The 24,428-nt window shown below is 41.8% G+C and overlaps 1 protein-coding gene across 1 annotated transcript in view; it reads left to right on the top strand.

The window, feature by feature from the left end:
• Positions 1 to 24,428, top strand: part of scfd2 (sec1 family domain containing 2) — a 129,609-nt gene that overhangs the window by 42,067 nt on the left and 63,114 nt on the right. The window contains exon 5 of the mRNA XM_074636128.1: positions 22,278 to 22,572. Within this exon, the coding sequence (XP_074492229.1) occupies positions 22,278 to 22,572 (295 nt within the window). The remainder of the gene's footprint in view (positions 1 to 22,277; positions 22,573 to 24,428) is intronic.

A 24,428-nucleotide genomic window follows, 5' to 3' on the forward strand; every position in this document is an offset into this window, starting at 1 on the left:
AAATGTTGGGTTTTCATCAGCAGTAATTCAACATGACTCAGACAGTCTCAGCTGTGCCCCAGCGCTGGTTTTCCTCCTCTCTTCCCTTTTACTCTCGCTCAGGAGAGGAACTCCCGTGTTGTTGTTGTGTTGATTGGGCCCACATGCCGTCCACACCAGATCCGAATTCGATGCGAGCCAGGCCACGTCTGCGTGTCGTCTGGCTGATCGGATCTCAATGAGAACAAGATCTGATCTCGCCGCGTACAGACTTAACACTTAATGCGTCCTGGCGTGATCGAACGAAAAAAGACAAGTGTAACCGCTGCCTAACTCGAGTCCAGAGCGTACAGACCTCAGTCTGCTCTGACTAGTTTCAATGTTAATACGTTGTGACAACATTAGCTGTATCTGGTTTTGAGCTCAGCTTTCAACTCGAGCTGGTATTTGCATCTGTTAGGATGAGAAAAATGCTTCTTTTTTGTGTGTTTGGCAACGTTGCCTTCTGTTGTTCTTGGAATCAACTCGTATGAGCTCAAAATTAAACTCATCTGTGGAGGGATTTATTTTAGAGAGCGGACTGCCCTTGGTAATGTGATTGACGTCGGGGTGCAGAGAGTATAGCGAGAAGCCTCCTCAGGCTCGCCCAGCTGGGGTCTGGAGGTAGTTAAAATATCCCTCATGTCGTCCTCTCAGGCCATTTTATTTGTATTTTCTGTCTTGGTTTTGAATTCCTTGTCGTGTCCTCCCCTAACCCTTTTATCTTTCATTATTAATGTCATTGGTTTAGTGTTGATTCGCAGAAATGTGTCTCATTATGTCTTGATTCGGTGCAGAAGGGGTGTATCTGTTACAGAAGGACTGCGACCACATGCTCAAACATCCTGTGAGAGACCGAAAAAAACAGAGCGGCCGACGTGAACATGTGCACATCGAAAAAATATTTGTGAATGGATTTGTTAGAAGTGCCTCAGAACAGTTGCCAAAATACCGAATATGTTTAGAGCAATTATGACAAATAGGGAGTGATTGCCCTTAATGTTCGCTCCATACAGCACACAGAAAGATGTATGTTTCTATGAGCTGCACATGATGGCATAAATACAGAGAACGTGTCGGAGTAATGAGAACATGTGGGCTATTGTACAAAAGTGCATTTGAGTACAGTTGTGTTGAAAAGTTTTCCACTGCTTGTCATGGCAGCTAAGCTGTTCCAGCCTTCCACGCTACATTTTCTCCAGCTCCATTTGAAAACATGCGAGAGAAAACCTCACTAATTCCTGCGTTTTTCCCCCCGCTCCAGCTTTCATCTGGAGTGAACTCATGTGGCCCACTTTTTTCTTCTTCTATTGTTTCTGAGCTCGGTGTACTCGGAGACACATGTGTGCCTGTTTGTCCCCGCTGCAGTTTTCATGGAGATGAGAAAAGGAATGAAAGTAACCCAAAACGAGCACCAACGCTGAACCGCTAATTATGAGCGGGAGGAGGAGGGATGGAGGAGGAGGGATGGAGGAGGAGGAGGACGGCTTCTCATACGCCTTGCCATGTGCCCCCTCCTGCTCCTTAACTCTCCATCTTCTCCACCCCTATTGTTTTTTCTTCTTCTGTTCTGAGTTATTTAAGACGCTGTGTGCTCTCTCTTTCATGTTTGCATTCTTGACGTCTCTGTGTTGCGAGCGTCGTGTGTCTAAACATCACAGCTCCTCTCCCTCTCATGACTCCTGACATTGACGATGTTTACGGCCTTTTACATGCTGTGTGTTTGAGATGCATAATGATTTACACCGTTGATGAATGTGTGCGCTCACATTGGGTGGTCATGTTTGTGTTGAAATTTTCATAAGCTTTCAACTAATATTCAGTTAGCTTATTGTGGTTATTAGGAGTCGGTCATAGAGAAAACGAAGACTGAAATGACACATTAAAAACTGCACATATGGCTGAGAGGATCACAAGTTCAGATGTCCTCGTTCACACTGCACTAACCGCCGCTCCACATCCTGTCTAAAGCATAACAACACGGAGGTTAAACTGCAGAATCCCACTTTTATTTTCTGCTAAGTTAGCGTTACAGCAGTCGGCTGACTCGGCTCATACTTTAATAATGTGTCGTTTCCATTTCTTTTGAATGGACAAAACTTTTGCTAAAGGCATTTTTGGTCAAATATGTCATAATATATTACAAAATAAAACCATTTTGTACATGGCTGATTATAATGAACACAAATTCCTTAAGCCACACTGTGTCACCAGTTAGGTACACCCAATAAATCTTAACATTTATGAAGCGTATTCAGTTTGTGTTGAGGCTGAGAGGTGCTGACGCAGCTCTGTGGTCAGTTTGGAGGCGGCAGTGCGTGGTGATGTCATACTGAATTAAATTATAGAGAAAGTTGTAATATTTGTCCACTAACATTAATGTTAGTGGAGTTGGCCAAACTATTACAAACACCTTGTTTAGAATAGAACGTTTGCTCATCATGCTTTTATAAAAGTCAATAAATCCTAAATAAGTTGACAGACAAACCAATTAACATGTCATTAAACTACTCAATGATTTATTTCACAAATGTTGCCTTGTTTTTAACACATTTTATGTCTATTTTTTACATACATCTTCAGACAAATCCTACTCATTGTGCCTTTATGTATACAGTACCACCCTATAGAAATACTCCATAACAAGTGAGAGTCCTGCCTTCAAAATTTTACTCAAGCAAAAGTAAGTATTATCAGAAAAAATTTACTTAAAGTTTAAAAAGTAAAAGTACTCAATTTAGAGAAATGGCCCCTGTGTCTGTTATACTTTTATATACTGTATTATATTATTACTATTCATTCATTGGTATTTAAGCAGCATTTAACTCTTCTTGTTGTTTGAGATGAAGCTCGTTTTTGACTTTGCAACTAATGATATTTCATATGGATTAATCTGATCTTTTTTTTTTGATCAATCCATCAATTATTTGTTTTGTAAAATGTAAGAAAATAGTGAGAAATGCCCATTATAATACCTTAGCTCAAAGTGGCATCATCAAATGTCTTGTTTCATCCAACCAACAGTCTAAATACCCAATATTATTCACTTTACTATAATTTAAGAGAACGAAATGCAGCACATTATCACTTTTGAGAAACTGACACCATGAAATGTTTGCTGTTTTTGCATGAAAAATGGTCGCGGACTAATTTTCTGATAATTGAACTTGAATTCAACTAAAGCTCAAATTGTATATACGGTTGGGCAGTTACTTTTTTTTTTTAAAAAAGCATCATATTTTAAAAGTTCTTTAAGAATAAAGTGTCCAGAAATGGAAATACTTAAGATAAGATAAGATAATTGTTTATTAGTCCCACAGTGGGGACATTTGCAATGTAACAGCAGCAAAGGGGACAGAGAAATAACAAGAGGCTTCAGGGGAAAAAAAGAAAAAGTACAAGTATGTCAAAATTTGACTGAAAAACAGTACTTGAGTATATGTACTTAGTTATTTTCCCCTACTCCTGTCAGTATAACACTTCTACAGACTATACAGTAGTTGTGGGAAAATGAAATGGTCACGGAGAAGCTAAGAACTAAATGGGTAATATTAGCTAAGTGTTGTACTTTGGGTACTTGAGCACTTAGAGCATCGAGCACACAGTGACTTAGTGATTCTCACGGTCTCAGTGGTGTTTGGAGAAGAGAGCGTGATGTGTTTAGTGGTTGTTTAGCAGCTCGTCTCTGCGCTGCGTCACAGCAAAGACACACAGACAGACATTAGTGATGTGTTTACCATCTGTTCAGGAAGGACAGACATGATGGGAGAGGATGAGGAAGAGAGACGTTTTCACGGTGTACGAAGGCTAGGGTGGCGGGGGGGGGGGGCGTCTGAGGATTTACTACCAGACGTCAACCGTTACTTATCAGAGGGGCCGGTCAAACATCGCTCTACCCTCTGTGTCAAACTGTCATCCTCAGCTCAGAAGACAGGCCGGCGATGTCAGTGATGCTGTCTTCTTTATTATACAACAGCCACCTGGGACGAGGACCCCCAGAGGTGACAGGGAGATAATCTCATTGGAAACAGCTGCCAACATTTAGAAACACCCCGCTGACTGAAAATATAGACCGTTTCAACGAAAATGTATTGCAGCCAACAGCTTGGGTCCATGTTTACTTCCTGTCAGCTGATGTCATTCATACACACTGCAACAGGAAATAAACTGGGATCTTTACAACTGTGAAATAGTCCATAACACCCAGAAACAACTTTACTTTCAGGGCTCAACAGTAACGGTTGCCAGGTTGCCATTGGAAACTAATTGAGAAATTGGCAATCAATTCTTGGCCTTTAGTTGTCATCAGTGGCCACCACTTTTTAACACATGAAAAACAGCGACATCAAACAGCAAGACGCGCATAAATACATTTTTAATATTTGTTGCATTAGTGACATTTAACCCTTTTAAAAAATGGACCTTCCACAGGCAGTTGCAGCAGATCGTTGTTTGCATGATCCTGTTTAAATCTATCTAGAATAAAAAAAATAATAGCTGAGCATTCATTCTTTTTGCAGCAGAAAGCTTAGGCTTCTGTCTTTTATGTCATCATGTTGTACGCTTGTGATGATGTCGTTACCTTACGTGCATAACGTAACAAAACTGTCAAAACTTTGCACTTGATCTGCTCATACAAATGAGCATGTATTTAAAAAACAAAAAAATGTGGGAATATTGTGTTCATGTTTCTACATTTAGAATTTTTGGGATCAAAATGATGAACAAGCAACTAGTGACTTGCTGGATTCATTTTTGAGGGATCTGTGAAGAACATGACTACAGCTGCACTACGACTGGTATTTAGTATAGCAGGAATTGAGGATGGACACGTTAAGACAAGGCAGCAGCAGTAGACCAGCAACTCCTGTGTTCTGCAAGGTAAAATCACAGGTTTTTTCATTGGAGTCTGGTGGCGTTGGCGAGAGGGCTGTCTGACAGCGAGGTAAAGCAGTGAACATATTCTAAATATAGCGTACACTTAAACTGATAGAGATTTTTTTAGGTGTCTAAAATGTGTTTAGCTGCTGCCCCCGTCCACAGCAGAACATTGATTTGCTCCCGTGTTGGTACTCCTGTCTGTCTTTCTTCAAACTCCATCTACTGTAGGTAATACACTGACTATGGAGAAGAACCTCATACAACCACACTGAGGAACACCTGAACTATCCCTTTAAGATTTGAATTAGATAAAACACACACTACAAAGATCTTTGTTTGGTTACTGTAATTAGTCTTATATTCTTTTATGTCACATTTTCATTATTAAGCTGATATATATCTTCATAGTAACTTAGGTACTCAAAATATAAGGTGACTTAAAAAAACATATATTCAGTTTCAGCAACTAAAAGCTGATGGCTGTTTGCCAGCGCGTCAACCACATTTAAGAGTTAGTGTTGAGCCCTGACATCCTCACAGTTATCCATGCAAACAGAAAGTGTGAGAAACGTCCTCAAGCTGTCGCCTTCGGTTGTCGAGGAGGACGTTTATAATGTGTGAGGGGAACACAGTTTGTGACCCAAGAATTCTGGGAAGTGGAGGTGGTCCATTATGGACCCAGTGGAGATAAGGTACGGACTGAAGCGTGATGGAGTAGGGTAGAGAGATGGAGTTTACTCCAGCCTGAGTTTGGTGCAGCGATCCATCCATGCCCTCCACTCCCCCCCCCCCCACCCCCCCCCCACCCCCCCGTCATACAAGACTGTCTCTCTAAACCTCAGCGGAGCCGTTATTTGATTTGATTTGTGTTATCACACCTGCGAGTTCTGAGCGGGTTTGATTTTGTCAGAGATATAACTTATGACTTCTCAAAGTTATGAGGGAATTTCTTTTTATCACGTCAGAGGAGGTTAAGAGTCCGTGTGATTTTGGCCGGAGCGGAGAGGAATGAGGAAGATGCACGGGGGAACGGGTTAAGAAATCTGGGAAAGAGGGAGACAATAATAATAGAAAAGAGGTGTTAGGGTGTATTAACGTTTGCCTCGTCGCCCCGCCTGCTGGTGTTTTTAGCTGAGCTGTGGGCTTAAAGCTCTGGGAATGTTTATGCAGTAGAAACTCTCGCTGTTGTTGTTTGTATTGTTCTATTTCAGTAGCGTGTAGAACCAGCGTCAGCACACCAGCACTGTTTTGTTTTCACACATGCACATAGAAAGAGAAATCAGCCGTTCACTCGTCACTCTGTCTCCATCCTGACCCCCGACTCCTCCTAACTGTCATCCTGTCCCCCGTCCATGTTTCCATCTATCAGTCTTTGCCCCTTTCATGAAATGTGGGTCAATGCTCAAATGAATTGCCGTAAAGAGTAGCCGGTAAACCCCGCTGATATTCAGAGTGTTGTAGCAGATGGAATCTGTGTAGGCCGATGGGTGTTAGTTTGCAGACATGTAGTCTGCTGAAGGATCACTGTATGCCTGTGCTCTCTCTTTCACTCCAGCCTGCGTGTTGTGTCCAGCCCTCGCCATCACACTTCAGTAAACACAAGCGTAACACATATACCTTCTGTTGCCTGCATGTGTGTGTATGTGTGTGTGTGTGTGTGTGTGTGTGTGTGTGTGTGTGCTGCAGTCAGACTGGGTTCTCAGTGTTTTGGTGGCGTGCTCTCATACAACCCGTGTTAGCGTCGTCACGTTATATATATATATGTGACAGAGGAGTGCTGTGTGTGCAGAACGCCTCCCTGGCTCAGGTCTTAGATTACTCACAGAAAGAGCGTTCTCTTCACGGCCCGCTGCTCCGATACGCTGAAGGACGAGTCACTGTGTTAGAAATAATGTTTAAAGATTCTTTATACGATATCCAGAGCATCAATATATCATCAAACAACTATTGTCTTTTTAAAGATATAGAGGACTAATGTCTATCTGAGCAGAGAATGAAGTCTCTCTCCCTCTGTTTGTGTGTTGTAATCAGAGCTTCTCGCTGTGTTTTGTTGACATCGCCAGGTTGGCCGTGCATGCTTTTAGTGCATGTGAGCGTGTCCCACTGGCTCGCTCACGGCTGCCGCTTTGCACTGCTCTCATACGGCGGTTACAGCTGATAACGCCATTCCGACCAACGCCGTTGTTTTGGAAGCGTAGCATCCACCCTCCGGTTCCTCCTCAGGTTAATACTGTCAGCATTGTTGCCGTTGTTTTCACTGTTGTTAGCACCGTTAGCTACGAGACGCCAGCTCTGCCGTGGCCACGTTAAGAGCCATGTGGAGGCAATAAAAATGCTCTCAATCTCACATTTAGCACCTTTAATCTCACATCTTTATGAGGAAAGCTTTTGAAAAGATTCAGCTGTCATCTGTGATAAAAATAAAACTTTTTAAATGATGGAAAACATTTTGAGCTCTTCTAAACTTAAATTTTTTTTGTGATACAATGTTGTTAAATTTTCATACTCAGGCAGTTTACATTACCGTGTCAAAGAGTTACAGTTGTAAATGTAGTTCCATTATACATTCAATTTAATTTACATTTCATTTCATCATACGTTCCATGGTCAGCTTGATGTATATGACTGTTCCCCCCCCCCCCCCATTGATCTCTATAAACAAAGAAAAGAAAAAATAATTCAGAATTGGATCTTTGAGTCTTTTTAGGATGTTGTCATATTAGGTACGATTGATTTATACCGTGCCGAGTATGATCCCTCCCCCCCCCAACCTCCGTCATTTCCACGCTTCCCATTCATTGTCTATGTCAGCATCCATGCAATGCATTCTGGTAGAGTTGTGTTGCGTTTTGAGAGACGGGGCGTCATGTTGGACGTTGAGGTCTAGGCTACTTTATGCAAATCAGGGGCTTCCGGTGCGACTCGCCGCCTCTGGAAACTCCTGAGAAACTTTTCAACTAACTACTGTCGATACCAAATAAAGACAGATTCAGCAGCTGCATGGTTCATTTCTTGTATATCATTTTTCAGAAACACATTTTGTGAACTATTTTCGTGAAATAAGAGAAGAAAGTTTCCAAACGAGCCGCCATGTTGGTTCCGATTTGAAAGCTGGGAGCAGCAGCCCACGAGGGAAAGCGTTCGTCCAATCAGGTGCCTTGTGTCTAGTGGCAGCCCGTCAAGCGTCCAATTCTGGGAAGCGAAACGATCCCTCGCGATATAAAACACCCCTGTGGACACGAACCATTAGTAATGTTGTTCCGCACCCGAGTACACTTGCGTCATCATCTACGTGACATTTGTTTAAGTTGTCGGTACAGTGTAGAAAAGTACTTCAGTTCAGAGGATGAGACCGGCGGCGTTGTAAAAAGCCTGCCCATTCAAAACTACTCGCTGACTGCTACTGGCATTAACTAGCAGTCCACTTCCATGTTTAGGTACAGTTTGTTCTCACACCTGATGTGAGATACGAGACCACTTTTTCAAGTATAGTACAGAGTGTTCCCAGTAATCAAACAAACTGGACTTTGGGGTCAAGCATGCTCTGATCCGTGCCCGGGTCCCTGATGTTAAAGCCTCCTTAGAGTTTTCTAGAGACTTTCATTGTTATGTCTATGATTGTAGATTGTGACATAAAAACCTTCAGTTTTTCATTCTGTCTACACTTTTATTTTGAAAGTTTTCCTCCCTCCCGTTGCCACATCTATCCCTCGCTGTGGCTTCTATTTCCTAACTCTGTTTTACTGTTTCTTTATTGTGTGAAAAGGGGTTTCCAGTAAAAAACGGATTGGGAGAATAAGCCTGTAATCGTTTATTACGCGGTCTTTACCCAATGATGCCTTTATTTCATTGTGTGTGTGTGTGTATTTATTTATAAGTGTGTGTGTGTGAGCGCTACACGTCCACATTTAATCCTTTCTGTATCTATTGTCACTTAGACCTCTCTTGTTAGTTGACTCAGACGGTAGATAATCGTGTTGATCATAATAAGAGAGAATTGGTGTGAGTCACATCGCAAGTATGGTCATCGGGGAGCGTCACGTGACCTACAGTAGCACCGCCGTCACCGCACTGATAACATCTCTCAGCGGAGGTCTCACTCTATTTCCTTCCCATCATCCCTAACTTTATTCCCATCTTCCCTCTCTCCCTATTTTTCTCTTTTCTTAGTGTTTGTCTTTCAGCATTTGTTTATCAAATGTTCTTATTTTGAGCGTAACTCATCTCTCCATCTAACCAGGTGTGTGTACAGATGTGCAGGGAAATGGAGGGAGATTTCCATTTCCTGTGTCTGTAATGAGAAGTTTTTAAAATGTTTAGTGAAGAGCAGCCGTGTGTGGGCGTGTTTGTCCGTGTCTACGATGGAGATATACGCACAGGTTGGCGGGACAGTCCACATTATGATGCAGACCGTATTTACACACAAAAAACAACACGTATACACATCTGTACTCACAGTCCTGAGGCATTCAGCCATAAACGCAGTTACCTCGGTGACCTCTGTGTTAATGTGGGGTTCAGAGAAGAAGCCCTGCCTCTCGCCACATGTGGCACGCTCACCGACACACATACATACATACATACATACATACATACATACATAAACCTCCTCCTCTTAGAGCATACCAGCTGTGCCTCAGAGTAATGACTCACTTCATATACACTAGCCGGTGACACAGCTCTCCATGTTTTATTCACTACAGAAAGCTAGGCCATGACAGAGTTCTGCACCTAGTGATGACAGGTTAGAGATGACGGCACGGGTAGAGCTGAGGTCAGCAATGCAGAATCACTCAGCTAATAGTTTAAAAATATCCCAAACACCTCGACTCCAGTCCGTTTCCTGCCCGTTGAAGACTTCTCCAGGACGGAGGGATGGAGAGTTTTTGGAGGGAAAGAGACGGGTGGTTCAAAATCCATGCAGGCTGAGATGAAGCGTCCCTGGACTCGGCGTGGTTCAACAGTGCCCCCTAATGTTAAAAAGCCTCTACATCAAACCCTGGAACTGAATTAAAGCATCTCTCATGTGCAGAAACTTTATCTCCCTCCTATGCAAACATTTAAACTTAAATTTTTTTTCACATAAATCAAACAGAAACAAAAACAGATAAAGGATCACACTTAAATTGCCACAACGCATTCACAAATTTGCAAACAGCCCATTCCTAGCCAGTCGAGCCAAACTCTTATTTTGAAATAGCCTCCTCTGTGCTGGTTAAACTTATTCACCCCCCCTCCACCACCACCACCACGTCTGCGCCCTCCTCTCCATGTGTGAGGCTCAAACTGGAATCAGATGGGCTGCTTTAATCTTCCACACTACATGCTTCTGCATTAAAAAACAAAAACAAAAGTCTTGTATCATGTCACGTTTCTGATTGGCTGCAGTGAAAAATGAAACTGAGCGACTGCAAAGCGTCAAAGCGTCAGTGGTTTTGCTTTTGAATCCTATCTGGTAAATTTTTTTCTTTCACTCTGCTTCGTCTAGAAACCGTCTGTTTACCTCAGGATGTTTTCTCCCTGCTGGAGCCTCCTGCGTCAATTAGTAGTGGATGTAATGTACTGTCCTTGGCAGTATTACGGGATGTGTGTGTGTATGTGTGTGTGTGTGTCTGCTCATGAATGCATATGATTCAGCTTCTCTCAGTGTGAGAAAAGTGCGGGAGGTTTAACATGGCCCTGGGGTTTGTGGCTGCAGAGCAACTCTCATCTGGTAAATTACGCCATAATCTGTTGCAGCCTATGTGGCAAAAATAAAGCCTCATTAATTCCCTTATGTTTCTAAACACTCTTTTTCACATTAAAAGCTTGATTTCTATCTCGCTCTCTTTTCTGAGCACCAAAGGAGCTGCAGGTTTCAGTCGGAGTGTGATAAGCAGGCAGGGCGTCGTGTGCCGGGCAGACAGAGTCCAGCCGCAGTGACCAGCATGTGGCTGACTGGCGGTGACAGGGCGGCGTGCGGGGACTGTGTGTTTGTGTCTGTGATTGGGTCCCACGTCTCTTCTAAATTACAGCCCTGAAGCTCCGAGCCAAGCCAACCTTTGACACACAGAGCAGAGGAGGAAAAAACACAGATAAAAGACAGAGATGCAGGCATACTCGCCAGACTTAAGACCTACAAAATAGGATATTGAAACCAGAAAAACTTGAGTTTCAGAGACTTTATTTCATGCATTCTGGTGACTTTTAAAGAATGAAAATTGCAAAATAATTATAATTATAAAGTACACTGCAATGGCAGTTTTGTGTTAAATACTTTTAATAATTCTACTTTTAATTCTCAGGAACAAATACGGAGTGATGTCCCCTTTGGTGTGAACTTGTGTGAATCTCTGGCATCATCAGTTTTCCACCCGATTCGACTGTTATGAGGCCAATAAATAGGCGTTATCAGTCGCTATATGAATGAAACATCACAACACAAACAAAAAGGCTTCTTTAGGTTTAAGCAACAAAACTACAACTTCTTTAGGTTTAGGAAAAAAAAATATACTATATTATATTTAGGGAAAAACATTGTGTTTTGGGTTAATATAACTACAAACACAACTACACATCGTTGGTTTCACATGGGATACGAACTCCGGTCTCCGAACTCCTGTCTCCTTGGTGATAACCGGGTGTTTTGTGTCCCATCCATCTACACCGACATCCACCCCTTATGGAGTTTCACATTGTCAATACTGCAGCGCCTGACTTCCTCTACTGCTCCTGTCATAATTACTACGGTCGCTGTCGTGTTCTTTTGCACCTTCTTTCAGGGATCTACCATGTGAATAGATGATACAACCTACCAGTGGGTGTAGTAGGCCCCTCTTGACCCACATCTATGGGGCTTATAGCAACCGATAACGCCTATTTAACAGCCTGACAACAGTCTAATTGGCTCAGTTTTCATTTATTCACTCATTCATTCATTTTTTGCCCTTGCTTGAGTAGGCCTATTTCTTTCTCCTACTCTCACTCACTGAAAGTCCTGTCAGACACAACGCGACAACGCCACCACTACGATCTGAAACCCGTTATTTACAGCGCCAGAAACAGGTTGACATAACGAAGAGATAGAAATGGTGTGAATATTTGTCATGAATCGGGAGAAATGTGGGAGAATTGTGACCCCGGGAGGAAACCGGGAGAGGGCGATGAAAAACGTGAGTCTCCTGGTAAAATCGGGAGGGTTGATAAGTATGGATGCATGTGGAGTCTGTGGCTTAAAGAGGATAAAAGGTGAAGGGGAGAAGGACTGGTGTAAAAGCTATTGAGAGCTGTATTGATAGAGAGGCAGCTGCCCGTCCATCCCTCCTCCAGCGAGCTGACCTTCAGCTGTGCGTCTCCGTGTGCAGGACTCCATTGATTTCCCTCCCAAACAGTCCAGAAACTAAACAGAGCCAGCTCGCACTCTGTGTGGTAATTCAGGCCTCATTTAAAAGGAAGGATTTATGTGTCGGCGTTCCCACAAACATAACAGGCATCGGGCTGATGGAGCCAGACCAGGGGTCACCTTACCTCTAAGAGCTTTTCCATCCATCCATCATTCCATCTCTCACTTTACAACAGTCTGTCCAATCAATCAATCAATCAGTCAATCAAATGATCTTATCTTTCCTTTTTTACTTTGGTTTTCTTCTAACTCAGCTGTATTTATGTGCATGTTTTTCTCAGAGCTGAGACATGTTAACCTACTGATGGACACGCCACAGAGTAGTGGTCAGTCTGCAGACTACATTCTTTAATTTACTGAGTATGAATGGATTTGTTGTAAAGAAAATCCTGGACTGTTTTCCTTTTCATTCAAGCAGTGTTTTGCTTCGTCATCAGAACATCTGGATGTTGATCTTCATGGAGAAGAGAGTGGTGAGGGATATTAAAGAAACCCTTAGGATTTCAAGTATGGTTTAATATTACACAAACACTCCTGGTGCAGCAACTTTCAGTCACAAATAATAATAAAAAAGTACATCAGGACAGAGTGAAGTTAGTTACTTTGCAGAGGAGTTGGAGGTGTGCAGCCTGTCACCTGCAGCCATAGACTGTATACAAGAAGTGGGCGTAGTCACCGTGATGTCACCCATTGGTTTGTGGACTGCTGTTTTGTTGCCTCGAGTTCGGCATTTTGGTTTTTGGCCGTCGCTATCTTGGTTTTTTGGAACCAGAAGTGGCACGAGAGGGTGGGGCTAGGTACAACTGAACGCTGAATAAGACATTTTTAGGCGACCAAAAATGTTATAATTAACTTTGGAAACACACTGTGAAAGGGTTAAAGTTATAAGACAAAAACATGGACAACTCCCAGACTGAACAACGCCGTGGTAGCGACCAGTCAATCACAAGGTAGCCCCGCCCTAAAGCATCCCCTGCTTTATGGTCTATCTGACTCTAAATGGGACCATAATTCACTAAATGAACATCATGCTGTATTGAAGAAGACTTGAAACTAGCGATTGAGACCATAAACTCATGTTTACAATGTTTACTGAGAGAAGTAGGCTCATTTTCTCATAGACTTCTATACAATCTGACTTCTTTTAGCAACCAGAGGAGTCGCCCCCTGCTGGCTGTTAGAAAGAATGCAGGTTTAAGGCACTTCAGCATTGGCTTCACTTCTCAGAGCCAGAGGTTGCCGACTGCCTGCAGCTCTTCATCTAACAACTCACTAACGGCGGCTGTTCCCTCTTATCCGGTTACTCTTTGCAACATTTAAAACTGATTCACTGCCAAGAAATGCAGAAAATAACTGTTTCCGATGAACGACCTCTTCAGTCGGTGCTAACCACAGTGACAAACACATTGTGATTTCTGTGATTGCTTCACAATAAAAGCCTTTCTGTGTTTCTCCTTTTGATGTGAAGCAGCAGGAGAGCCTCAACAGTGAAGCTAATCACTGGATTACATGCATGCATTGTTTCCTGTGAATCCCTCATGCGTATGTAGGCAATTTCAATCCAGCACTCCGCCACTAACTATAGAAAACTATGTATAATATGGTAATTACAGAATTGCAGAAAAAACAACAACCATGAATAGTATTAAAAAATATAGGGTTTGATTTCATGGAAATCTAAAGGTCTATAACTTTAAAGCTGAGAACAGGATATAAACATGTGGTAGATGTTGTAGTTTCAAATCTCATCTTGTATTTGAGTCACAATCATATTAAAAATGATGTGACAATATTAACAAATCATAATGTGATTCTGTTGTTTGACAACAGAAAATATGAGAGAATTCATTAATTAGGGATCTTCGTTTCTTTTGAATCCAGGGCTTTATTTTATTTATTTATTTATTTATGTCTCTGTTCTGTCTCAGCTCGTTTTTTTTTCTCTTTTGTTTCTTTAGTTGTTTGTCTGCTTACATTCATGTGTCCTTGTCTACTCCTGAGTGCTTTTCTGTTAGTTTGTTTAGATGTCGTCAAGGAGACCGACTTATTCGCTCCTTCTTTCTTCTCTTTCCTTCCTTTTTTTTTTTTTTATAATATTGTTATACTTATTACGACTATCATTAGGTATTGTATTATCATTAGGTCCATCAAAGTTAACGCGATAATTTGCAAATTTGTTTTCAGGCCACTATTTTTCTTTAACGCATTAGCACAAATTGTGATTTTTAGGTTGTAGCAGCTCAGTTTTAAAGCTAGAGTGAAGACGCTGGTATCATATGAAACTATAAAACCTAAAGGATCCATTGGCACCAACCATGTCTTACTAGCTTTTGGGGAAGGAGGCCAAATAACGCTCCAAAATTGATGTTATATGTTTGCGAGGAAAAACTGTCAAGGCCGTTTTCAAAGGGGTCCCTTGACCTCTGACCTCAAGATATGTGAATGAAAATTGGTTCTCTGGGTTTTTCTGACATTTTCCTGACATTTCATTTTTTTTTCAGACTTTTTAAAAACGTTTTTTATTGATATTTTTCAGACATTTTTTTTTAAACTTTTTTTCAGACATGCTATATCTTTATGCTAAATGCAGTACCTGTGAGGGTTTCTGGACAATACTTTTTCATTGTTTTGTGTTGTTAATTGATTTCCAATAATAAATATATACATATATTTGCATAAAGCAGCATATTTGTCCACTCCCATGTTGATAAGAGTATTAAATACTTAACAAATCTCCCTTTAAGTTACATTTTGAACAGATACAAAATGTGTAATTAATCAGAGATTAAGTATTTTAATGGATTGACAGCCATAATTAGCATTTTTCTTTTCCCTCATTGTCTACTAATTAAAAAAAATAATTAAAAAAAGTAAATTTAGTCCTCCAAAGAGGGTGGGTGGTGGTGGGCCAAAAGAAAAATATAAAAATGAGTGATCTTTCGCTCTTCAGTATCTGTATGATCCTGACTGTTGCCTTCCTCTGTCTCCGTGTTTAGAGTCACATTTCCGATCTGCTTGTTAAAGACCTGATCCGTCGTCCACACCTTTCACACAGGACAGAGTGATGGTTGTAAAAAGAGGTCCAGAGATAAACCTTACTTTTTCCATCCCCGCTCAACTTAAGGCAAATTTCCGTCTTTTAATAAACAGAATTTTTTCCGGTGAATCCGTTGTCGGATCCATCATTGTCATCACCGCAGGTTACAGTGAGCATATGTCCCCGCTGAGACACTCGATGTGTGAGAGACTGAGAGCGCTGCCAGGCTCAGATAAGACATTTACTAAATGTCTGTCAAAGCGTTTTCGGTGTTGTTTACATGTTCACGATCCTGCCAGCCTCTCTGAGGATGAAGACAAGACTTGTTTGTTTTCCAGCTTTTCTACAAACTACAAATCAATAGTGGGCTTGCTGTACATAATTTAGAGTCAAAGTTAACTAGCTGTCTTCCATCGTCAAGATTTATGTATTTTTGTTTTAGAAGTTTGCTTGTATCCCTTCCAGCTTCGCGTGTTGTTATTCGTGAATGCAAATTGGATGTGATTACATATTTTCAAATGAAGCACATGTGTTGCTTTCCAAAGGAATGCAAATGAGTTTTTTTTTCTTCTAGTTGCTATGGTAATGATGAACCATCTGACATCCATGTAAGGTGACTCCTGTCCGGGGCGTCTTTGCTTGACTAGATCAACTGACCTATAGCCAACTTTGTTCATGCTCCCACAAGGACCTCCACCTCCAATACCCTCCCCTCCCCTCCCCCCTCTGCCCTCAGGCCCCAAAAAAAAGGTTCATTGTGCAGGCAGCGAGCGAGGCAAGTGAAGCCTGGTTCTGGTTAAGCGCGCTGTGCTGCATCTGAAACACTCACCTTCCTCCAGGGGCTGCATCTGGAGCTGGTTTCCTGTTCGGGCCGGGGCGGAGTTTGGCCCGGCTCTGCTATTGGGCGAGATTGAGCCTTTACGGACCCTGGGATGGTCGGGATTGCCAAACAGTAATCTGTCAATCACTGGCGGAGCGATTCAAACCAGAGGGGGGAGCTTATGATTGGTGCAAAGGCGCAAGCAAGAAGCCAGTTGATGTTTCAGTCTTACACCAATAATCCAGCAGCACATTTAGCATCAGAACGAGTCTTTTCAGGGAACAAAGAAGTGCTATGTTGGGTATTTTTATCCAAAGTCAGTTTTTCTTTGGGAGACATTTTGTCACGATAAGAAACTCTTAAAGTAATGTCTTTATTGGAGTAATTGCACGCCTTAAAATGAGCGTTGTTTTGACAGAGCGATGCCATTGTTATTCTATAATTGTGTGTAATAGTAGTATTAGAGCCTGGCGGCAGGGCCAGTGCATTCAGTAATGGTGTGTAATAATAACGATAGCTTCCTGTTATTACTGCAGTAATTCTGTGAGCACCGCCCCCGAAATGTGCAGCGTGGACCTTAAACGCCACATGACTTTAGCTGCATTCCTTTACAGTCTGTCATTGAGAGTGTTTGTATAACGTTTCCTGGGGAAAACGTTAGACGGGTTTCTGAAAGTTGGATTAATGCTGCAGTGGAAAGATATCCTTAAAGATAAAACTGGTATTAACAGATACTTGAATTGGCTCTTTTTTAATTTATTATTAATGCATTAATCTGTAAATCTGCAGAAAAGTATTTAAATGTTGTAGGTGATCCAGGTGGCGCAAAGTCTGACCACTAAATGCTTATTCTTCAAAGTTTCAACAGTCGAGTGAATCTAATGAAATAAAACACATATAATCTGTGTGGAAAGCTCTGATTGTGTCGTGGAAACCGTGCAGTATTCTGCTCCGTTCTGTTCCCAGAGGTGTTCAGTTCGCTACCTTTCCAGTGAGCCTGTGTGCCAGCGCCGTGAGTTGGGCATTGTTGAGCTTTTTAGCTCCGGTGCTGGAAAGAGCTTTAGTCAGTCTTCCCACTCGGCTTCACTCAGTTCAGTCTCAGTTCTTTACCAAAGGCCTCCATTTCCTGCTCTGGCGCCGTGGCATGCAGCTGACAGCAGCTTTCATGGATCTCCTGAAGGGACCCAGTTACACTGCATGCTTCTTCTCACACATGAAAACACATACAGCGGAGTACACAGTCTGCACACACAGTTAAGGAAGGTATACCAGGCTGCAAAGATATAGAAAGAGATTAGTGGTGGCAGGAGTTGTACTTGAGTTGCAAGTTCATTCACATTTGTTCCGTGGAATAAAGTCCAATATTTACTTTTAGGTCTGATTTCAAATTTAATTCTCCAAATTTAGATTCAGTCCAAAAAAATGTGCATAGAGACATTTCATGAGACACGGTTCCTGGACATAGACTGTACATAAGAAGTGGACGTAGTTGGTTTTATCAGTGCCGATACTGTGCTCATGTACTCGTACTCGTACTCGTATTCCTATAACGGCACCGATACCACTTTACGGCAGCGTGACGTTAACCTCTCCTCACCATCTTTCGGGTCCTCACGCTCCACCTCCCCGACGGCGACTGTTATCAACATTCAATATTATTTTAGTTTAGTTTAACTTCTTCATTTTGGTCTTTTCTATGCGTTTTTTTTTTTGCGTTATCCGAGTTTTCGCCTTACAACTTTAACCCTTGCACAGTGTGTTTTGTCTGTTTTGTGTGTAAAAATGTCTTATTCAGCGTTCGGTTGTACTTAGCTCCACCCTCTCGTGTCACTTCTGGTTGCAAAAAAACTAAATAGCGACTGCCAAAATGCCATACTCGAGGCTTCAAAACAGCAGTCCACAAACCAATGGTGTCGTCACGGTGACTACGTCCACTTCTTGTATACAGTCTATGCTTCTGATCCCAAAGTAAGTTGGCAGCAGGTAATTCTGATAATGAAAATGTAACTTGCTGACGGTAGACACGCTTCTTTGAGGATCTTATGAATGAACATGTGCAGACAGAAGTGTCAGCGATTAATAGCTCTAAAGTTAGAGATGAAAGAGGAAGTGATTAGTCGTTTGCAAGAAACCCTTAACGGTCTTTGTCTTCCTCTCCACGCTGCCGGCGTCCATCAGCAAAACAAGCGAGGGAAAAATCCCAAACATTGTTTGGCAGGTCCAATGAGTGCAACTGGGAGAGGTATTTGATTTCACAATGTTTAAGGAGAAAAAAATGTGTGGTGAGATGGTGTTTGAGCGGTCCCGAGGGGTGAGCGGTTGGCAGGGAGGAGGCCTTGTTGGAGTGAACAGACCAGCAGGAGAGTGTGTTCTCCCAGTTCCTTGGCTGCTGAGAGGATGTGACTGATGCAGATATTAGCAGTGTCTGTTCATGCAGCAATGACTGTTAACGGTGATAGTTTTTTGATGATGAGAGCTGGTCGAATCCTCTAAATGCTAAGAAAAGGTGCTTCCTTTCTTATCTCCTTTAGCATAGGATACACTGGACCATCCTTTACCAAAGGAAAGAGAATTTCGAGCAGATTATTTCCTGTGAATATTGTTTTAGAGATGAGTTTTCCTGTTATTTTTAAGGAACTTTTAATACAATTCTCTGTATTGTGAATTTTTTATTTAATTTTTATATCATTAGGCTTCTTTTTTGACAAACTCAGCATTTTCTTCTCCCTTACGCTTGGCCATTGTTCTAGTAGGCCTAACTTTTCTATTTTTTAAATTTACATCTTAAATAATAATCCAAACTTTTAGTTTTTCTTCACAGAAATGAATAAAATGCTGAGATATAGTTTTTTTTTTTAAGTTGTCTTGACATAGGCCTTGAGACCCCCTGTGAAGCTTTCGCGACCCCTAGTGAAGCTTTGGCGACCCCTAGTGAAGCTTTGGCGACCCCTAGTGAAGATTTGGCGACCCCTAGTGAGGCTTTGGCGACCCCTAGTGGGCGTCGGGACCCCCAGGCTGGGAACCAGTTTCCATCGAGGTCAAGGGAAAGTGGTTAAGAAAAGACATTAGGACTTAATTTTCTTGACTATTCGACCGCAGCCCAGTATTGTGAACACTCCAACAGAGACAGTGATTTTCCCAAGAAGTCTTCTCCTCAGCCACTACTTCATGAGGGACAGTCAGTCAGTTCCGCGGCTTTGGCTCGCCATCTCTGGGTCTTATTGAATTGCGTCTTTGGCTCAGTGGAGAGGAGTTCTTCTGGGTCAGACACAGGATCCCCCCAGTGGGCCCACCACAAGGTCCACAGCCTCTCGTTCTCAGAGCCTGTTTGTCTTAGCGAGAGGAACACAAAGCTCCTCACAGAGGAATCCCTCGTTAAAATGAAATACATCCACCGGGGGCATTTGTAGCTCTATCCGACACAAACACGCTGTTCTCTGTCAACAAGCCTTCCCTTTATGCTCTCATCTGAAGCTTCATTTCTCTTGTGATATCTCACTATCTTTCCTTTTCTCTTCCCTTGATTTGTTTTCCCCTCCACTCTGTGACCCTCCGTTTTCCCCCTTTCAGCCCTATTTTTCATCCAGTTTTTCGGACAGATTAGCTCCACGCCCTTGTTTTATAGGTCTACAGTATGAGCTCACTGTTGTTGTGAGAGTGGCCAGTGTTCTGAAAACGGTCCACTGATCCACAGCGTGTTGGACTGGAGCGAAACCATCGTGAGGGACTATTCAGAGCCGCTCAGACGGGCTCACAAAAAACAGGTCACTGCTCCTAAACATTGCCCCAAAATGTTGGATTTGTGTGTGTGTCCATGCAAATCCAACAAAAGAATGAGACAGAATGAAGCGTTACCTCAGCCTCTCACAGAGCTGTTAAATTAGCGAATGGAACGATGAGCTCATTCACACTAGGCTCTTAATTTAAACAATTACAGTGTTTTTACAACACACAGTCTAACACTAATAAGAATGTAGATTAATGAATAGGTGATAACAAATGATGTAAACACTCTGCGTCATAATGCAGAGACACAGATGATTAATCAACAACTTTTTTACACTTCTGATGAAAGAAACAAGATAAAACGTGATTATCAGCTGTTTCCAGTCGTTGTGCTAAACTAAGCTAACTGGTTGATTTTACTGTACAGACATGAGAGTGATATCAATCTTCTCATCTAACTCTACGAGAGAAAGCTGAGAAGATTTCCCAAAACATTAAACTGTTTGTTTAAAACTATATTCTATACCGATTTAGCATTGCGCTGCTAGACGACTGTCAGACTCATGATGAAAAAAGGATCAAAAGTGGGATACATACAAATCATTTTCAAATTTGAAGACTTCAGTCCCCAGCAACACTGACTCAAGTGACATCACTTGAGGTACTTTATCAGACTTCGCGCCAGTGTTCTCGTCAAGAGTGTAGCAAGACTGAGACAAGACCACGACTTTGAGGGGTTGAGACCGAGTAGAAACCGAGACCAGACCAGACGAGTCCCACACTGCCTGACACACTTATGATAAAATGTGGAACATGCAAACCACTGACGCACTCCTCAAATTGATCTGAAAGATCCACATTTCCATTAAAAAAATCCATAAAATTCCATAAAAGTGTGGGAATTTTCCTTTTGTTTTCTGTGAGCAATCAAAGTAATGATGTCAACAAATAAATCAGGCAGTGCACTGGCAGATTAGTGATGTCCCCACAGTTGTGGTCCTGGCTGGTCTTGAAATAAAATCCAGAGTCGTCTTTGTCTGAGACCGAGAAGGGACCGAGTAAAATTGCGGTCAATTTCGAGACGAGACCGAGACCTTCAAAAAGCGGTCTCGAGACGAAGACCGATCTCGAATACTACAACACTGCTCTGCGCAGCTCCCTCTGGATCCCCTAGAGGCTTTATACTATTTTTTTTACATATGCAGTATTACTCCACAACACCTGTAAACAGATGTTGACGTGTAAAATCAGTGGAGTTCCCCTTTAATCAACATTGTTATCAGGCCCCTGGTCATTTTGCACTATGGGCATGTACATTCTCGACAGGTCTCGAGAATGTACTTTTATCCCCCCCCCCCCCTTTATTGACCAATTCGTGCACTTGTAGACAATTTGGACATACTACAAATACAAAGGCAACAACAGCTGTCACTGATTTACTAAAAGGACAATGACATAAAAAGGACACAAATAATTACAACAGGGGACAGCATGTGAAAACAAAACAAAATAAAATAAGATTTAGAAGAAGAAAAGAAGGAGAATGCAAAAAGAAAGAAAAGTGAGGAGGAGAGAAGAAATAAAAATAAATAGGCGAAGGGCGTGATCTGTTTGGGTTTGGATACATTTCAGGCGAGGGTTTGGTTTAGTATTATTAAATCTTTCTGTTCGTACATTCACTCTCACACACACACACGCACGCACACACATTGATCTTTCTGTTTTAATTTGCTTCTTTATTTATTTACCTTTTTTATTAATTCCTCTATCGATCTACTCTTCTATTTAATTTTCCCTTTTATTTATTTATTTATTTTTATTAACTTTTAAATGTATTTATTCATTTTTGCATTTTTATATATTTAAAAAATATTTTTAAATGTATTTATTCATTATTAAATTATATGAATTTATTTTTGTTTTTATTCATTTATGCATGATTTCCCTTTAGCATTTTCCCCCGTTTATTTCCCCAAACGTATTTATTCCTTTATTCTTTTCTTTTCTTTATGTCACATTTTATCAAATAATTAATGCCTACATTTATTTTTAATATTATTTTTGGTACATTTAATGGCTTATTTATTTATTTATTCATTCATTTATTTATTTGTCTATTTATTTGTTCATCAAGTAATTTATTCATCAAATCATTTATTTATTTATTTATCGAGTCTTTTATTTATTTACTTTGTCATAAATTTAGATTTTTGCAGGTTCCGTGCTCCATTGGATAGATCTGATCTTGTTGAATATATTTTATATAACTGTTCAAGTTGTTTTTTTACAGAGCTGATTGTTGTTCCACTGATATCTGTTGTGTTCCAACCATTATGAGATGTTGATTGGAGGTACAGAAGTGTCTGTTTTCTGACTAACCACCTGTTTTCCGTGTGTGTGTGTGTGTGTTACAGGCTCTCGGAGACTCTGACTTCCCCGCCGTGCTGAGGCAGCTGCTGCCCTTGATGAAGCCCCGCGGAGGCGAGGACAGCACGGCCTCGGGGTCGAGGTCCGGGGAGGATGAATGCGGGCCCGATGAGCTGATCCTCCTGCTGGTTTACCTGTACTCCCTGGCTGACGAGGCGCAGCCCGCGGACCGAGACGCCGAGGAGGAGGAGCTGGAGAAGCTGGAGAGGGAGCTGATAGGAGCGCTCACCCTCGTCATCACCCGAGAGACCGACCTCAGCCCCCTGCTGCAGAAACTCACCGGTGAGTGTGATTTTCATGATTGCTTCCAGGAGCGTGCTCGGGTTTGCTAAATGTGCTGATGGTGGAAGAGGAGAGAAATCGGAGGAGGAAAGTGGGAACAGTTTATTTCCTCTGTCTGCCTCCAGTGCTGTTAATGGGAGGATTTTTATCAAAGTCTTCACACCCCATCCCTCTCCTTCTATCCTCCTGCATCACACTCTCTCATGCATGCACACATACACACCTACGCACACGCTTTCTGGTTAGTTTGGCGAGCAGCTACACAAATAGTCAAGTGTGGGAAAGTCCGAACTTTGTGCATGTGAGAGAGAAAGTGTGAGAGAGAAATCACCCTTCAGTTTAACATCTACAGCCTTTCTGCCATGACAATAGATGTGTTTCCATTCACATATTTGTATGCACATTTTGAAGTATTGCATTAGAAAACCTGTATGGAAACGGCAAAATGCATTAATAATCAATTGTGGAAAAATGTTTTTTCACTTGAGGTGGTTTTTAGGGCGGGGACGATTCACCTATCTCCTGATTCAATACTATCTTGGGTGCCGATTTGATATGTATTGCAATTCGATTTTACGATTTATTGTGTTTTTTGTTAACTTATTTTAACACTAGAACATGGGAAAAAGATCATCACACACATCTAGGAACTTTTACTTTGGAAAATATCTAAATTAATACGGTAAAATGTTTGATTTTCAGCATGTTTGTAGTCAGAGATGTCCTGAAGTCAAATATATCAGTCATTATTTATTACATTTTTTCCAACAAGAAGACATTCCCTCACAAATTAGTGATATTTTCTTTTTAATTTATAAGGGACATGTCATGTTTTATACTTCTGGTGAATATAATCCAATCAATCTTATTTCCATATATGTATTTTGTATATACAGTTCCCTTTGTTAACACCTTATTTTGAAAACCAGACGTAGTCACACGTGTCTACTTCCTCTAACTTCTCCAAGGTGGTCTCTAGCTCTCCCGTCAGCTCCGTTCTCTTTATCCATCCATGGTCAGCTCCATCGGGGCCGTTTGAATGCAGAGAACATACTGTAAATGTCAGTATATGGGTGCTCTACAGTTGTAGTGTCGGCCCATTTGACCACGGAGACGAGAGCATCGGCCGGCTCGACCGCACCGTTACCGCGATACGATGACGTTTCCTGTCCATGACAGAGTTAGCATGCAGCTTTAGCCGTGATGTCTAGCTCTGCTTTTCCTGTCAATGTGTGAAACCCAAAGTGTTTCCATCCTTTACTGGATGTGTAGTGTTTACCACGCTGGGTTTAACATGTTAGGGTGCAGGTCGTATCCACGCTGACCCTCCACTGTTTTGTACTTTCTCGTTTCGGCTCGCTGAGGTTTGTTTTGTTTGACGGATACGGAACGGATATGACGTCACGTTACTCAGACTACAACAATAAAAGCGGTAACTTCCTTCGACCTCTGCATGAATCGATTTTTTTTCCACCCCTACTACAGATGTAGGAAAACTTTCAACCTCTGTAACAGGCACCAGTGTTTTTCTTTGGTTCCTCTGTTCACCACCAGAGCCGTAGCTGGCTTAGCTGAGCTGGTAACTGTGTGGTGGAGCAGATCAAGGCCTTAAGATGAATTAACCGTCTACCTCCACACCACATCCAGCTGTACCTCCCAGAGTAATAGCGTCTTTAACCTTGAGCCTGCACACACACACGGTCTCCTCCCCTGCCACATACTTCATAATTACAGCTACTTTTAGTTTTGGCTGTACCTTCTCACACACCCTGAAATAATACACTGCTGTTAGGGGTTTTCATCTCATAGCGCACGTATAGTGTATATAGGGGTTGGTAAATCTATGTAAAGCACTA

This window comes from Sebastes fasciatus, chromosome 5 (assembly GCF_043250625.1).
Source record: "Sebastes fasciatus isolate fSebFas1 chromosome 5, fSebFas1.pri, whole genome shotgun sequence".
NCBI classification, from domain to species: Eukaryota; Metazoa; Chordata; class Actinopteri; order Perciformes; family Sebastidae; genus Sebastes; species Sebastes fasciatus.